This window comes from Mauremys mutica, chromosome 17, assembly GCF_020497125.1.
Source record: "Mauremys mutica isolate MM-2020 ecotype Southern chromosome 17, ASM2049712v1, whole genome shotgun sequence".
Lineage (NCBI taxonomy): Eukaryota > Metazoa > Chordata > Testudines > Geoemydidae > Mauremys > Mauremys mutica.
This window is the reverse complement of record NC_059088.1, coordinates 7,717,315-7,735,142: the sequence shown is the minus strand read 5'-3', so window position 1 is coordinate 7,735,142 and position 17,828 is coordinate 7,717,315. Positions and strand designations below refer to the sequence as shown.

General features: G+C 48.1%; 1 protein-coding gene across 4 annotated transcripts; it reads right to left on the bottom strand.

The window, feature by feature from the left end:
- Window positions 1-647: 647 nt before the first annotated feature.
- Window positions 648-17,615, bottom strand: LOC123351406 (vesicle-associated membrane protein 3-like). 4 transcript variants are annotated; one of them, XM_044990727.1, is made up of 4 exons: window positions 17,556-17,615; window positions 5,551-5,691; window positions 4,933-4,987; window positions 648-1,989 (listed from the first exon to the last, which is right to left on the bottom strand). In XM_044990727.1, exons 1-4 carry the CDS (start codon window positions 17,556-17,558, stop codon window positions 1,946-1,948), a joined length of 243 nt encoding a protein of 80 aa, XP_044846662.1. In that variant the 5' UTR covers window positions 17,559-17,615; the 3' UTR covers window positions 648-1,945. The 4 variants fall into 4 exon arrangements, with proteins under 4 accessions (XP_044846662.1, XP_044846659.1, XP_044846661.1 ...); XM_044990724.1 differs by having other exon boundaries at window positions 17,572-17,611; XM_044990726.1 differs by lacking the exon at window positions 17,556-17,615 and adding an exon at window positions 16,655-16,715 and having other exon boundaries at window positions 648-2,272.
- Window positions 17,616-17,828: the final 213 nt, after the last annotated feature.

The window sequence follows — 17,828 nt, the reverse complement described above, 5'->3', positions numbered from 1 at the left end:
GAAGGATTGCACCTCAATACGTCAGGAGTGATGTGTAACGTGTTTGTACCGGTGTATAAGAATGCATCCCTGGGGCAGTGTCTTTGGCCAGCCTCGGGGGCAGTGGAAAGTCCCACCAGTGACTGAGCTGAGTCCATTGTCAGGGAGCACATAAGTACTAGCTGGCCACACCTCAGCAGCACCTTGGAATTCTATGCCAGGGAGCTGGAGACTGTGTTTTTCTTCGACAATAAACCTGGCCGACGTGCCTTTGTTTCTTTCTAGAGTCTGTGGTCATTGGGGGTTCTCTCGAGATCTGCTGTGTCAGCTGTGTGCACAGAGCTGGGACAGCACACAGAGGGAACACACGCACGCAGCCACCCCCAACCCCCTGAGGGGCTAAATCTAGAGACGGAACCACCTACTGGCTGGGGCTCGAGCCGCCGCCTCAGCACCCAGCTCCCTCTGCCCTCCCCCCGCCCATCACCCAGGGTGGGGATCTGGGGCTACAGCTTGGCCCAGCACGGCAACCATCCATGGGCCACTCTGCCCTCAATGCCCGCCCAGGAGGTGCAGCCGCCTCCCCAGCAGCACAAGGCAGCAGAGACCTTTCTTCCTAACAGCCCCCACACACACACACACACGCTGAGGAACACATGGTAGTTTCAACAGCTGCTTTATTAAAAGTTACAAAGGCCAACACAGTGCAGGGACACACGCCTCCCTGGTGACATACACTTAGAAACCTCTGACAGTGTAGGAACTAGTACAGAGAGTTGATATTTCTTTAAAAGCTGCAGCATAAACATAATAATAAAAAGTTTCTTAATTGTGAGTAAATAAGATTACATTTTTGTACTGTTAGCTTTGTTACTGGTCCATGGTGCATTTATACAGTCGAGTTATTTTTCTAAGAGACTTTGTACATTCAAAGAAGTCACTGCAGTGATGAAGATAGAACAGAAATTACTTCAGCAGGCAAAGAAATCCTTGCCTTTCTCTCCCTCTTCATCCTCAAAGACACAGGCAAGGCCTCAGATAGTTAATTATAAGCCAACAGAGCAAAGTAAGGGAGGAAAAAAGAGACAAGAGAAAGGAAAAACTATACAGAGGAAGTAGAAACAAGGACTGGAAAGAAATTAGAAACAGACAGACTAGAGGGTACACATAGTGGTGACTCTGGGTGAAGCACCAAGTTATTTCTTTCCCTCCTCATGGAGAACAGTCAGCCATACCGAAAAAGTTTGTCGAGAAGAGGGAAGAGGCAACGGCGTTTGTTACCAACCTTTCCTGAAGTCCTAAGGGAACATTCACTCAGAGGACTAGTTTAGAGGGAAGACAATTTGTGAAGTAATGCAAACAGATTACATATAAATATATATACATTTTTAAACTACATTTGGCACTGATTCTACACTGGAAACATCTTGCTGGCTTGCAGAGAAAAGTTTTCACTGAACTACTTTTTGGCAAAAGACAAAACCCCCAAACAAAACCAACTTTGGTAAGTGTCTACATTACAAACACTAAACATTTTTAAAGATACTCTTTCAGATTAAACTGACACCAAAAAGTGACAGACTGTCTTTTGAAGAAAATGTAAACACCTTATAGAGATGTGTTTAATCAGAAATACCACAAGGCAGCACTAACGGTTCAGTGCTCCAATATTTAGAACTTCAATAATAGAATTTAACTGCATATTGATAAAACAGCAGTGAATGACAAGTAGTGTTTACAAGGGTGGCAGGTTCTTCCACAACTAGTCAGAAGGCATTAATGGAGTAAGGCAAGGCAGGCAAAGTCTGTTCAAATGGCAGACGTATTCAGAGTTTCTTCCAAGAAGGCACAAATTTAAGATTTGGTTCCCATTCCTTTAGTAGTGTGTCAGAAGAGACATCTTTAAATTGAGGCATGAAGGAGACAGCGAAGAGGACAGATACCCAAACATACTCTTCACATTGATCTAGAATGCTGTCGTCACTGGCAACAATACATTGCTTCTAGATTCTGAAATGCAAACATGAAATCCTCTTCACCAGCTCATACTCAAGATTACCAAGGCACTGTGCAAGGTGTGGCCTGTGCTTATTAGTATTTTAAAATTAGGAGTGTAACTTTTAAATAAAGGCACATTTCCTATAAATGAGAGAAAGTTATCACATGACTAATCGAAATAATTTTGCTTTATATATCAGTAGGTGAGAGCTTGAGAATACAGCAGGTTTGAAGGAGAGAGATGGCTTCCACTGGTTTGCATTTCTTCTTGTAACTCATGAGGATACACTCCAGACTATAACAGAAAAATAAGGATTGGAAAAGCGACAGTCCTCTTGCCCCACATCAAAGAGGCATAAAACAATTCTGCAACTTAAAGACTTGAGCAACGGAACACTCAAAATATTCAACAAAAGGAAATTCTAAATAATTTCCTGTGTTTGTTTTACCATAGTTTCATTCATGCACACAGGGCCAGCTCCAGACCCCAGCGTGCCAAGCGCGCGCATGGGGTGGCATTTTGCCGGCAGGGCGGCAGGCGGGTCCGGCGGACCTTCCGCCGTCATGCCTGCAGGAGGTCCAATGGAGCCGCGGGACAGCGGACCTCCCGCAGGCATGACTGCAGAGGGTGCGCTGGTCCCGCGGCTCGGGTAGACCTCCCGCAGGCATGACTGCGGACGGTTCGCTGGTCCCGCGGCTCGGGTGGACCTCCCGCAGGCATGCCTGCGGATGCTCCACCGGAGCCGTGGGACCAGCGAACCCTCCGCAGCTGCGGGAGGTCCACTGGAGCCATGGGACCAGCGCACCCTCCGCAGTCATGCCTGCGGGAGGTTTCCCCGAGCCGCGGGACCAGCACCTCCCGCAGGCATGACTGCTTGGGGCGGCCAAATTCCTAGAGCCGCCCCTGCATGCACAGGCTTGGCTTTTAGAATTCATGTCCTGGGTATTTCTCACCTATGGTCACAATTCTGTTTGTAGCATCACAATTAGTTGCTGTAGATTGTGTTACAAACAGGCCCAAAGATGAGAAATGAATATGCTGTCAGAGTTGGAGAGTAAATTAATCCTGCTGGAAAGCTTGTTAACAGCTACATCACAAATTCAAACAGCTGAACACCAAGCAGTGTAACTAGTCATAAGCTCCCTGGCTCTGCTATGACCAGAATATGAATCCACAGTCTTCCTTGCACCCAAGGCCGGCTCCAGGCACCAGCTAAGGAAGCAGGTGCTTGGGACGGCTAATACAAAGGGGCGGCACTCCATCCACTATTGGGGCCGCAAGTCCAGGTCTTTGGCAGGAATTTGGCGGCGGGTCCCTCAGTCCCTCTCTTCTTCTTAGAGCTGCCACCGAAGTGCCGCCAAAGAGGAAGAGAGGGAGTGAAGGACCCGTTCCCAAAGTGCTGCCGAAGAATGGAGCGGCACTACTGAGCTGCCACCGAAGTGCCGCCGATTGGCTTTTTTTTTTCCCCCACCACTTGGGTCAGCAGAAACCTGGAGCCGGCCCTGCTTGCACTCACCAGAAACATCTCCACTTGCATTTGTATTTACAGGTTTGTTACCAGTTATAATGATGGGCTTGTGGCTGTTGTATACATATGGGTACATCCGCCAACATTCAGAATTTGGGACAAGTGAAATCTGGATATCAAACAAGGGAGCATAAATGTCTTTTCTCTTACAGCTTCTACTGCAATATACTTCTGTTTAAACAGCTTGTTCACCGGTGATGAATCCTTGAGAACTGCCTGTCCTCCTCCTCTCCCAGGCTTCTGCTCCAGCAGGAAAGCTAGTGCATGAAGTCAGTGGTGTTTCCTGCACTCAAGTGAGGCTTGTCAGATCAAGGCTCTTGCCTGAACTGAGTCTAAGGGCAGGGTTTTAAGTGTAGACCTGCAGTGGCACCAGTGCAGCTGGACTGCTGTAGCGCTTCAGTGAAGATAATACTACCCTGATGGGACAGCTTCTCCCATTGGCATAGTTTATCCACCTCCATGAGGGACAGTAGCTATGTCGAGGGGAAAAGCTCTCCTGGCCACGTAGCGCTGTCTACAACAGGGGTTAAGTAGGTGTAACTGCGTCGCTCACAGGTGTGGATTTTTCACACATAGTTCTATCAATGGCATGCAGGGGTAAGTTTAAAGTGTAGACCTGGCCTAACTACCTTGCTATCTTGGCACTATTGAGGATTGGAGAAGGAGTCTCATATGAAGCTTCCCTACTTTTTTTGTTCTTTGTTTTGCCTGGCTTCTGGGCTGGAAGACAGCAAGGGGATTCTGATTGGCTGGAGTACCCATATGGGGATTAAGAAAAGGATGTGACCCGATAGAAGAGGGCCAGACTGCTTTGCAAGAACAAAAAGTGACATAAGGGTGTTGAACCTGGAGTCTAAAGGATTAATAAATGTAGAAATACCATGAAAGATGAATTTGAGAAAGGTGTATGTCCACAGCTTCTGTTATCTAAGTTCTCAAAACATTTCATGTTACTCTTTGGAAACCCCTGTGAGGTATGCGTCATTATCCCCATTTTAAAGATTGGAAAAACTGAGGCAAAGAAGTGGTCACGTGACCTGGTCACGCTCAGAGTCACTAGCAGAGCTGGGACTGGGACTCAGGGGTCCCAGTCTCCTGCATGATCCCATTTCTGCTCAATGCAAAAAAGCCTGAGATTCAACAGTTAAGGTTCCCACAGAAGCCATAACTTCACCACATCACACAGATTATGTTCAAACATCAATTAAGCAGTGTAAGTACTACTTTGAACTACTGCATATGTCAAGCATGCAATATGGCTAAGTTAGCGTTACTGTGTGAACCTTAACTTTTGAATATTATGACCTACGTACTAGCAGTCACAACCAGAGTGTGTTACATAAACAACTTTTTGCATTCAATTTACAGATTATGCCTCATGTACTCTAGTCCTACTGACAAAATAGTACTTTAGCTAAATACATACCAGTGATGGTGATGATGATGATGATGCGAACAAATGCTATCAACACTGCCCATATCTGTTAAAAAAAAGCACATAATTTAGTACAAACAGCTCACTTAGATATTTTTAAAAGAGGGCAAAAGCTTCTTCTCTAGACTCAACTACTGCTCCCCTGCCTTACAAATTAATGTTTTCCACTCTGTCTTGGCTTCTCAGCAAAGAAAGAGTAGGCTTCCAGGCCTTCCTGTAATTAGCACACGTGACTGTCAGAGACTAAAGGTTCTCCGTGCTGTTGTGTGTTTTGTCATCATTCAATCCATATCACTGAATTTCTTCCTTCTAGATCTCCAACACCTTAAACTAGTACATTCGTTTCTCCTTAGCCACATTTGTGTCTTGGAGAATGTTTTGTGTAAAGGAACTTGGCCAGGACACCCAACTTTTGGAAAGTTCATCTACTTCACTTATCCAGATGCTCATTAAGGACCAGATGTTGTAATCTTAAATACTATTCACCATGAGTAAACGCTGCAGAAATTGGCCAAAGTTATTTGGATTTCTTCCCCTTTATGGAGTATTCAACAATTTATAGTTCTTAGTCACATTAATTTGCATTGGAAATACTCAAGTCATGGTTACCTTACAGTTCTTCCACCAATACTTTTTTTTCAGCTTGGTAGCATTGGTCTCAAATTCCGCCCGCAGTGCATCATCCAACTCTGACAGCATTGGATCTCGTTCCAAAACCTTGTCCACATTCACCCTCATGATGTCAATCACCTACAGTGATTAAATAGTCACAGTCAGTAATTCATTCATTAGATATTCATCTCCTCAAACACTTTAAGCATGCAGCAGATCCTGACAGACACCTTTTATAACATTGCATCCGAAGAAGTGGGTATTTACCCACGAAAGCTCATGCTGCAAAACGTCTGTTAGTCTATAAGGTGCCACAGGACTCTTTGCTGCTTCTACAGAACCAGACTAACACGGCTACCCCTCTGATACTTTTATAACATTAACATCATTCAAGCGTTTGTTTTTAAATAAAGTAGAAGATATTGCCTTTTTGATTAAGAGTAGACAATATTGAATTTAGGTTTTTATATTAGTTAAAAGATTTGTGGAACTAAGAAATCCAGTTGGAAGCCTATAAACCTTGTAACTAGTACAGGACTCATTTGACCAAGAAAAATTTTGCATATTTCTGAGCAGGATCTGTACTAGTGCAAATATTAAATGCTACAGTAATCAGCTTGCATTAGCATGCATATTCCAGTTAAACAGGTATGCACCAGTACAGATGTTGCATGTCCTAGGTGGAAGTTGGCAGCAAAGCATGTCTCGTATTTTTTCCAGCAAAAGTGTGCTCTGTTAGTGTAAAACTTGCATGTTGAAGTGCTAAACACGGAGACAGCATGCATCAGTAAGAGTCACAGCTTACCAGTTAAAAGAACAGGAGTACTTGTGGCACCTTAAAGACTAACAAATTTATTTTAGCATGAGCTTTCGTGAGCTGCAGCTCACTTCTTCGGATGCATAGAATGGAACACACAGACAGGGGATATTTATACATACAGAGAACATGAAAAGGTGGAAGTATGCATACCAACAGGCAGAGTCTAATCAATTGAGATGAGCTATCATCAGCAGGAGGAAAAGAAACTTTTTGAAGTGATAATTAAGATGGCCCATAGAAGGTGTGAGGAGAACTTAACATAGGGAAATAGATTCAATTGGTGTAATGACCCAACCATTCCCAGTCTTTGTTTAGGCCACAGTTAATAGTATCTAGTTTGCATATTAATTCAAGTTCAGTAGTTTCTCTTTGGAGTCTGTTTTTGAAGTTTTTTTGTTGCAAAATTGCCACCTTCAAGTCTGTCACTGAGTGGTTAGAGAGGTTGAAGTGTTCTCCCACTGGTTTTTGAATGTTATGATTCCTGATGTCAGATTTGTGTCCATTTATTCTTTTGCGTAGAGACTGTCCGGTTTGGCCAATGTACATGGCAGAGGGGCATTGCTGGCACATGATGGCATATATCACGTTGGTAGATGTGCAGGAGACCTATAGTGATAACAGGTGAATTTTATATTACAGTAAGAGGTGCAACTGTAAAATGCACAAGTTGCACTACTGTCCGGCATCATCTAGGGAGAAGTAAATGTTCACTTTCCTGCTGCACGGAAAGAGAGCTTAAGTTTTAACAAATTAAGAATATTCTCAGTTTGTGTTTATTGTGTGTAAGTACAATATCGTAAATTCCCTCTACTGGTTTTGAATACATATATCCCATGTGGAAGAAACAAAACTCCACTCTCAGGCTGGAGGCAACAAATCAGAGACAGCTTTATTCAGGCAATTGGAGGGGAAGAATACAGCTGGCAGAGAGCATCTCTGCCTCAGTTTCTCCAAAGTACAAGCAAAATCTCACAAGCATTTATACTTTGTGATGTGCATTAATTAAAAACATTTAAATTTTATTTAGATTATTTGCTATCTATTCCAGTATTTTCTCACTTGCTCTTCTCAAAACATTGTTATCTCAAGGCTAGGTCACACTGACTATTCTGCTGTTTTCCACTTGCTTCTGACGTGAGCCCTGCTTCTACAGGTCTCACGATATTAGGCTAAGACTTAGCTCAATAGTTGTTCTGTCTCTGACACTTAAATGCCTGCACTTAAACACTCTCTTTCTTTCCCTGCTTCCACACAAGAACAACACAACCAGCAGCTAATTCGCAGAACAACCACAGTGAGCTGCAAAGAGAGAATAGGGAGTAACCTCTATAGGACACAGAATGCAGAATTCCTCCCAGGCAACTGGAGTGAAATCCTGGTGTGACGTTATTGATATAATCTGGGACCATATAGAACATGGTTGCAACCAAAGTCCTCTTTGTTTGGCTGGTTTGGTTTGCCTTAGAGGTAGAAGAACCCCAGCCTTGGGCTGTAACTACCCTGTTTAAGCATTTGGTCCTGAATTGGCACTCTCAGTGGGGTCCTGCCAGAACCAGCACTGTCACAGTGGCGTAGTCATGCTTGGATCCACAGAATCATGTCAATTAAGCTTTGGGTCATAACCCCTGCTATATAAATCTGAATTTTGGTTTTGAGAGTTTGACTGGTTAAAGAGCTGCTGCAATGGCTGAGCAAAGAGCATATGGGGGACTTGACAAAAAAGCCCTGGAAAATTTGTGTTCAGAAAAGGGGATAAGCTTTAGAAAGAAATCAACAAATCAAGAACTCAGAAATCTGTTAATGGCCAGTGATCAGGGGGCAAGAGCGCAGCCCTTACCTGAGGATACAGAAGATGCAGAAAGAATTAGAGGGCAAAAGACGACAAGTAAACTGCAACTTGAGCATGAACGGAATCTAGCAGATCTTCGATTGCTGGAGAAGCAAAAAATAGCTGAACTAGAGAAAGAAGCTGATAAAAGAAAGGAGGCCATGAGAGAGAGAAAGAAGCTGATAAAAGAAAGAAGGAGGCTGATGAGAGAAAGAAGGAGGCTGATAAGAGAGAGCTTGTAAGGGGCGTCTGGAGCTGCTGGCTGCTGAACAGGAGACTCACAAGATGGAACAGGAGATGGACAAACTTCAGCTCCAAGTAATGGAAGAAGAGAGAAAATCATCGCCCCCTTCCCCACCACCATGAGAAAAACTGGGAAAGGATGTGTCCCATTTACAGTGATACTGAGGATATAGAGGAGTTTTTGCCTACCTTTAAATGCCTCTGCAATCTGTACCAGATCCCAGAAGGTCAGCAAATGCCTGCCCTGCTGACCAGACTGACTGGAAAAACCAGGGAGGTATTTAATGAATTGGGGGAACAAGAAGCCTTAGATTATGAGCGGTTTAAAGATTCTGTGTTAAGGTGGTTCAAGGTTACTCCTGAATCTTACAGAGTTAAATTTAGAGAGTTTAAAATGTCTAAGGATTGGACTTTTGTAGAATGTGCTCATAAGCTGATGGGTTTTGTTAAAAAGTGGGTTATGGGAGCAATGGCACATGGGAGTTTTGAAAAACTGCTGGATTTGATAACTTTGGAACAGTTCCTAGACATTGTGCCTGACCATGTTAGAGCAGCTGTGTGTGATAGGGACCCTGAGTCAGTCCTACGGGCGGCAGAGATTGCGGATGCCCATACCCAAAACAGGGCTCGGGAAGGATGTAAACCCCTGGGGAAAAATAATCACCATTCTCCCCAGTTCAAGAGGAAGGAAGGATTTAAAAGTAAACCGGCCCTGACTCTTCTAAAGGAGCCCTAGGGGGCCTGGAGGGTAGGAACTCGCATCCCAGGACGGAACAGGTTACCTGCTATCACTGTGGCATGCTCGGCCACATGAGACCAGATTGCCCGACACTGAAGGGCAGCCCAAAGCCAGCAGTAAATGCCAACTCCATTACCCTGAGCACTCAGGCTGAACCAAGCCTCAACAGCACCACCTTAAGTTCAGGTGCAAGCAAAGCAGTGGCTAATGCCAACCCCATCGTCTCCAGTGGTATGGGAGGAGGTGATGAGCTCACCAGTTATGTCAGAACTAAGGCATGGCAAGGGAGTGAGAGGTTTATTATGGAGGCAAAGGTCAATGGTGTTGAATGCATGGGATGGCAAGACACTGGCTCGGATGTAACTAAAGTCAAGGGACATCTGGTGAAGCCAGAGGACATGTTCCCTGGGGAATATGTGACGATAGTAGCACTATCTGAGTACTCTGTGGACCTGCCGATGGCTAGAATCCACCTTGAGTGGGATGGCTTTAAACGGGATGTGAAGGCTGCTGTCCGGGATTTAATTCCGGCGGATGTTTTGGTAGGAAATAACATACTGGGGGTGCCTGGCCAAGTTAATGTGGTGACCAGGTCACAGAGGGAGTTTGGGTCTGTGGCAAATACCCTGACTGATGGCAGTGAGGGAACGGCAAACAGACAGAGAGTGTCTCTCAAGATGAATCAGGTGAGGGTTTGTCTGAAATATCAGAGATGGTTCTGAATTCAAACAAAACCCAAAGTGAATTCATTGTGGCTCAGCAAAGTGATGTATCTCTAGAGAGAGTCAGGTCCCAGCCAGTGAAGAGAGAGGCAGGTTTTTTATGCAGGATGGGCTGTTGTATAGGGAGCCGCCTAGGGGAAGGAAGAATTTCCAAGCAGCAGTTCGCAAACATCTTGTGGTACCTGAGAGTTACCGCAATGATTTGTTGAAGTTGGCTCATGATGGTCCATTTGCAGGACATCTGGGTCTAGGCAAAACATGTGACAGGCTAGAGCAAAATTTCTACTGGCCTCACCTTTTTGGGTCGGTGAGAGATTACTGCAGGAGCTGTGAACTGTGCCAGAAGCGTAAGGGGTTAAAGGGGGCCTAGCAAGGTGCCCCTCCAGCCTCTGCCCGTTACTGGGGAGGCGTTTGCCAGAGTGGCTGTGGATATTGTAGGGCCACTCCCCAAACCTTCCAAAAATGGGAAGAAATACATCCTGGTGTTGGTAGATTTTGCTACCAGATATCCTGAGGCTGTAGCCTTGGCTAATATTGAGGCAGAGACAGTGGCAGTGGCCTTGTTCTCTATTTTTAGCAGAGTGGGTTTTCCCAAGGAAATATTGTCTGACCGTGGGTCTAACTTTATGTCGGATGTTTTCAAGCAGTTGTGGGAGTTATTTGGGGTGAAGCACCTGAAAGCTGCTCCCTACCACCCCCAGACTAACGGTCTAGTAGAACGGTTCAATGGAACCCTGAAGTCTATGTTGAAAATGTATGTGGATAGACGCCAGAATGACTGGGAGGTTATGCTGCCATATCTATTCTGTGCATACAGGAGCATGGGCGGCAGGTTTGTAGACATTTTGGTGTTGCCCAGAACCCGCCCCTGCCCAAACTCTGCCCCCCCCAAATCTCTGCCCCCCCACCTACCCAAGGCTCTGGGAGGGATTTTGAGTGGGGGAGGAGGTCTCGGGTGCAGGAGGGGTGCAGGGTGCAGGCGCTGGGAGGGAATTTGGAGAAGGGAGGGGATGCAGGGGTGGGGCTGGGTTTGGGATGTGGGAGGGAGCTCAGGGCTATGGCAGAGGGGAGGGGTCTGGGGTGAGGGCTGTGGGGTGGGGCTGGGGATGAGGGGTTCATGATGCAGGAGGGGGCTCAGGGCTGGGGCAGAAGGTTCGGGTGTGGGGGGATGAGGGCTCTGGCTGGGACTGGGGATGAGGGGCTTGGGGTGCTGGAGGGGCTCAGGGCTAGGGTTGAGGATGTGGTGGGGGGATGAAAGCTCTGGCTGGGGGTATGGGCTCTGGGGTGGGGCAGGGCTGGGGATGAGTTTGGGGTGCAGGCAGGCTGCTCCAGGACAGGGGCCAGAGAGGAGGACTCCCCCCAGCCCTTTCCCTGCCGGCAGCAGCGAGCTCTGGGGAACGAGCCCCCCTTTCCCACCCCCCCAGCAGTACACTCACCCCCAGCACTGTCACTGCATGTGCTCCTAGAGCCCCTCTCAGGTCCAGGAATCTCCCTCGCCTCCCCCATGGTGGGTGCCAGGGGGTGCTCCGTGCTGCCCCTCCCCTGCTGTTTTCCCTGACTGTAGCCACACTGGGGGCGGGGGATGGGGCTGCCTCCTTGCCCAGCATGGGGCAGGAGTGATGACTGTGGGTGGAGGGAGCATGTGCTGATAGAGGTCCCACCGGAAAAGGGAAGGGTCTGAGGTAGAAGGGCAGGCTCAGAGTCTGCCCTGGCAGTCGATTTGGAGGGCACTAGGACCCTGCAGCAGGGCAGCATGGAGCTGCACAGAAGAAGCAGGGATGCCCTGCTCCTGGGTCAGCAAGGGGGGGGGGCGGCAGCGGAGGACACTCAGGAGGTGCGGGGGGGGGCAGTAGGTGGGGCTGGGGGGAGACCCGGCCCCAAACATTGGTGGAGCTGGGCCCCTGGGCTCTGAATATTGCTGGTGCCTGGGCACAATGTGGGTATATATCTTGCCGCCCACGCATACAGCCATCGCAGTTATTACATTGCTTGTGCGTGTGCACACTGCACTCCTTGAGTCAGCGGTGCGTGGCCTCACCAGGAGTGCGTGTATCAAGGCAGAGTGCACCATGAGCAGCTATCCCACTGTGCCACTCACTGTCATTCCAGCCCAGAGTGATTAGGGACGTTTTTGAAGTGCCTCATGTGGCTGAAATGAGTCACACTCTGCAAATTCTGCAGGCTCAGGTGCCCCGTGCTCACAATACTCACGAGAGTAGTGCAGAGCTGTGCATGCTCCATGCTTCTGTCAGAGATGGTAGACAGTGAGAAGGGACACACAGGTTTTTGGGGATTTTGAAAAGAGGTGTGAAATATTATGGGATGCAGAACACTGCATTATGGGAAGTTGAACACATGCTCCCGGTCACCTCTGCGCATCCTCACCAGGAGCGCTTGTGTCAATTCAGAGTGCAGTGCATGTCTGGAGTGGCTCACGACCATGAGTGCCTAACTCAGAGCAGACTGCCAATATCAGGGCAGACACCCCAAGCTGGTGGTGTGTTCTACAATCAGATTTCACCAAGCCAGTAACTGTGAACGCCTGGATCACTATACGAGCCTTACCATGGAGTCACACGCAGTCCCTTTAGACTCTCCAGTCTATCCTGCCACCCAGACAACTGGACTTAGTGATAAATGGTCACTTACACCCGGGGAGGCTCTAGGTATTTTGCCGCCCCAAGCATGGCAGGCAGGCAGGCTGCCTTCTGCGGCTTGCCTGCGGGAGGTCCCCGGTCCTGCGGATTCAGCCGTGGGCCCAACAGACCCTCCTTAGGCATGCTGCCGAAGGCAACCTGCCTGCTGTCCTTGCGGCAACTGGCAGAGCGACCCCCATTGCTTGCTGCCCCAGGCACGCGCTTGGCATGCTGGTGCCTGGAGCCCCCCCTGCTTACACCAAAAATGACACCACATTCAGGTTGCTTCCAGACCCAAGAGACCAGTCACCTACCCCAGATCACTTGACACCCTCGATCCTGCATCAAAGTGATGCCTGTAGCCAATCCTGTAAGAAACTAGCTAAAGGTTTATTAATTAGGGAAAAGGACTAAGAGCGTCATTTACAGGTCAAAGCAAGTGAACTTGTACAACCAATGAGTTACCATCTAACTCCTGAGAGTGACAGAATTGTCCTGATCTGTCTATTCAAGGCATCTTTCAGAGCACCCCAGGAGGCAGCCCCTGGGGATCTCTGGCTTCAGTTTCAAGTCTCTGGCCCTTCAGAGTTCAAACAGCCACAAAGGTGCCGTTTCTTCTTGTCGGGGATTTTTATTCCCTTCCCCCACAGTTCAAGGTGATGGGACGAGTCCATGTGCACATCCCTTCTTTGGCGGGCGGGGGGGAGAGCAATCAAAAAAGTCCTTTGTCTTCTGATGTTTCACAAGGGTTTGTCTGGTGTCCAGGGGCCTTCTTGTGTTGGCCAGAAGATGACAGCTCCTGCGGCAAACTTGCATTCCAACCTGGTGATGTTTCTCTCCTCACCGTGGGGGCTTCCAGTTTCAGAGCAAACACTCAAACTTACCTTATGAATTGAAGCAGCCCAGGGAGCAGACCTGTGCTGGGAGCAGGGCCACAGAAGCAGCCCAGGGAGCAGACCTGTGCTGGGAGCAGAGTTGCAGCAACCAGAGCCAGAGGGGCCAGAAAAGCAGCCCAGGGAGCTGGAGGCAGAGCAGCATCAGTGCTGGGGCTGAAGCTGGAGCAGTGAGCACTGTGGGGAGCGAGGGGGGACCCTGGGCAGCGGGCGCAGCACAGGGAGATGCCCCCAGCCAAGAGGCCTTGCAGGCCAGACTTGGAGGGGGATCATAACCCTGATGGGGGGACTGACCCTGGGAAGAAGGATCCTGCCACCTAGAGCCAGAGGGCGTGTGGCCACCCCCAGAGCAAGCGTCCGATCCACAGCATCCTTGCAGCACAGCCAGGGATTGGGCAGGAGACTGGGAGCGTGAGGCACAGACTGTCAACTGCCCTCACATTCCCTAAATATGTAGCATTCTATTAGTTATATGCTGGTACCTGGTCAAAGGGGGCTTTTTTGCTTGCTTTATTATCCTCTTGTCCGTTTGTTGTGCTGTTAATATGTGTCAATTAATTACAGTTAAGGACCATCTTGTTCTATGTCTGTACAGGTCCTAGCGCAATGGGATCCTGGTCTGTGACTGGGACTATGAGGCAGTGCTGCAATACAAATAATCACATGCTGATCTACAGAAATACTTTTGTACCATGGCCATCCCCACTGGCTTAAGAGATTAGTCACTGAAAATGGAAGTATGTGAACTTGACATCTGTAGTTAAACTCAGTCCCCTTGTCTCCTGCACTGAGTGTTCTTTCTGCTCAATACACACTCAACGGTAGCATATCCACATAATAGGGTTATGAAGATGGGTCTATGGGAGGGTTTGACTTCCTCTACCACGGGCTGCTATTGCAGGAAGGAGGTTTGCTGGGAAGAGTTGGGGTCCGTCTGACCAAGAAGGAGAAGAACATCTTCATGCGTTGACTCACCAACCTTATGAGAAGAGCTTAAAATTAAGTTCAGAGGGGGCAGGTGAAAAAAGCCACCAGGTAAAAACAAGTGACCTTAATAGAGGACTAGATGTTTGGGGAGAAGTAGATGTGGAAAATTGCAGCAGAATTATAGGAGAAACAAGAGGGAAATCCATGGGGGCATCTGCTTAAAATCTTAGATGTTTATAGGTTGGATATTAGGAAAATCTTTTTCACTCAGAGAGTGGTGAAGCATTGGAATGGGTTACCTAGGGAGGTGGTGGAATCTCCTTCCTTAGAGGTTTTTAAGGTCAGGCTTGACAAAGCCCTTGCTGGGATGATTTAGTTGGGTTTGGTCCTGCTTTGAGCAGGGGGTTGGACTAGATGACCTCCTGAGGTCCCTTCCAACCCTGAAATTCTGTGATTCTAGGAGGAGTAATACTAATGGGGAATAAACAGTAAGAACTGGGAGTTTTAATACATAAGTGATAACTGAGCTTAACTGGCATCACAGATACTTGCTGAGCTAAATCTCATGACTGGAATATTGGTATAGAGGGCTATAGCTTGTTCAGGAAGGACAGGCAGGAAAAAAAGAGAGAAAGTATTGCATTGTACACTTGTTCTGAGGTCCAGAAGGAGGTGAGAAGCAGACCAGCTGAAAGTCTCCGAGTAAAGATAAAATGCAAAGAGAAGATAGGAAGAATAGCAAGAGGCCCATATGACTCCATCAGAAGTTTTTTAATGACCTGAAAATGAAAAAGAAATCCTACAAAATGTGGAATTATTAAGGAGGATTACAAAAGAATAGCATATACGTGCAAGGACAAAATCAGAAAGGGTAAGGCACAAAATAAGTTATACATAACAAGGGACAAAGGTAATTGGAATTCTTTTTCCATATGGTTTACTGCAAAGAGTGTCATCAATAAAAATTAATTTAGTTGATGTGTTTTGTAGAACTGATAAATTAAAGTTTTTAATTGTTCACTTTATTAATGTAACTTCTGTTCACCATTCATTACACTTGCCTACATTGTAACTTCTGTTCACTGTTTGCCATATTGTAATTCAAACTGTATTTTAAAACGGTCACTCCATTTTGCAAAAGCTTCCTCCAACCTTCATTATTGCAAACCCTGCTGTAATCTTATTAGTTTAGTTTAGATGTGTGACTGAGGTATGTATAGATGATGGAATCAACCTCCAGCCCCAGCCTGTCCTGATGAAATAAAGTTCAAACCTCACCGGCTGAAGAAGCAGACAAGAGCCCTAACAAAGTGAGAAGATAGGAAGAATAGTAAGAATGCATCCGACGAAGTGGGTATTCACCCACGAATGCCCATGCTCCAAAACGTCTGTTAGTCTATAAGGTGCCACAAGACTCTTTGCTGCTTTTACAGATCCAGACTAACATGGCTACTCCTCTGATAAAGTGAGAAGAGTCCACCCTAAAAAGAAAAGGTACAATAGAAGGAAGATCAAAGCCAGGTCCGAGGCTGAAAGTCACGACTGCAATTGACGGGTGATCAATCACCAAACCCAGAGGCAGCGTGACACAGCAAGACCTATAGACTCTGGATTCAAACTAAAGCCTACAAAAAGGATGGGTGAGATGGGAGACTTTGGAGGGTAACAGTCTGCTGCCAACATGGAAGGACATAGGTGCATGCCCAACAGAGATCCAGCTCATCCTTGTGCCCAGCTTTCCTGGCCAGTTAGCTGCCACAAGCTACGAACCCAAGCTCCAAATTCAAGCCATGAACTCAAGCTATGTCCAGGACTGGTAACTATGCAGCAGCTGCAGAATATCTGATGGATGCGTATGTGTCAGAGCCGGCTCTAGGTTTTTTGCTGCCCCATGCAAAAAAAAATTTGGCTACCTCAATCCCAGCCCTGGGCCCCCGCCCGCACCCTCCTGCTGCCCCAGCCCTGGGCTCTCCCCCCGCCCCACACCCCCTGCCACCCCAGCACTGGGCTTCCCCCTTTCCCCCCCACCAGTGCCCTTCCCCCACCCCCCTGCCGCCCCAGTCCTGGGCTCCCCCCTTCCTCCCCCACCAGTGCCCCCCCACAGACACCTCCTGTCACCCCAGCCCTGGGATCTTCCCCCCCCACCAGCACCCTCCTTCCGCCGCAGCCCTGGGTCACTGGAAACTTGCTCCCAGGGTGGGTCATTCAGCAGGAATTTTGGACGTGCACAGAACACAAACAGGATTGGGTCCCATATGGTTACAGAACTGCAGTAAAGTGGAACAATTTTCACCTTGTGTGATTGGAGGATATCTGGATGCATATTATAAGACTGTCCTCCATAAATGAGGAAAAGTTGAGGTGCCTTTATTATTCTTTTGTTCCACTCTTTGTTTCTATGGGGAATTTGCCAATGCAATATCACTGTCTTCCTTTTAAACAAACAAACAAACAAACAAACAAAAGGCAATGGCTGTTGAAAATAGCAATTCCAGTCCTAATAACCACTGGGAAGCATTTCTTGCTCAATTTTATCCTACTTTTTCTACAGCAAGTTGCAGTGGATCAATATATTTGATTTGGGAGAAATGAAGTAGCAGCTGCCCAAACTGAGCTTGAGCACTCCTGAATTTTGAGGTGTTCAAATCTGGAAGGCAGCTGCTGGGGTAGGGGTGGAGGGGGGGGGGCGCTGTGGGCTCCATGGGCTCTGCGGGGGAGCACGGCAGCATGTATGCAGCAGTGTGTCTGGCGCTGCGCGGAACCAGACAAGCTGGTCTGAGTGGCACGGTAAGGGGGCTGGGGGGTTGGAGAAGGGGTGGAGGGTTCCGGGGGGGGCAGTCAGGAGCATGGAGAAGGGGGGTTAGATGGGTCAGGGGTTCGGGGGGGCCGTCAGGGGACAGGCAGCGGTTGGATAGGCATGGGAGTCCCAGGGGTTTGTCAGGGGACAGCTAGGGGGTGGAGTCCTAGGGGGGCAGTTGGGGACAAGGAGAAGGGAGGTTTAGGTGGGGGCTGGGGTCCTGGGGGGCAGTTAGAGGCAGGGGTCCCAGCAGGGGGTGATCAGGGGACAGGGAGCAGGGGGGTTGGATGGGTTGGGGTTTCTGTGGGGGGCAGTCGGAGGGAGTGGATGGTGGCGGGGGGCTTCCCTCCCCGTGGAGTGTCCTGTTTTTTTGAATGTTAAAGTCTGGTCTCCCTACCATTCACAGCACTCACAGCAGGCTGCCGCATGAGGTCCCCCTCCTTCCTTCCCAGTTGGTAGTGGCCAAGGGAATGCTGGGAAATGTAGTTCTTTCCCTGCTCCAGGGCTGGCTCTGTAGGCAGGGAGCTAACCAAGGAACTGCAGCTCCCAGAGCCCCCTGTTGGTTCTCAGCTTCCCTGCGATCCCTGCAAATGGGCTGCTCCAAGCAGGTGCTTGTTTTGCTTGTGCCTAGAGCCACCCCTGCTTGTTCTTGACAAATCCATCTTGGTTC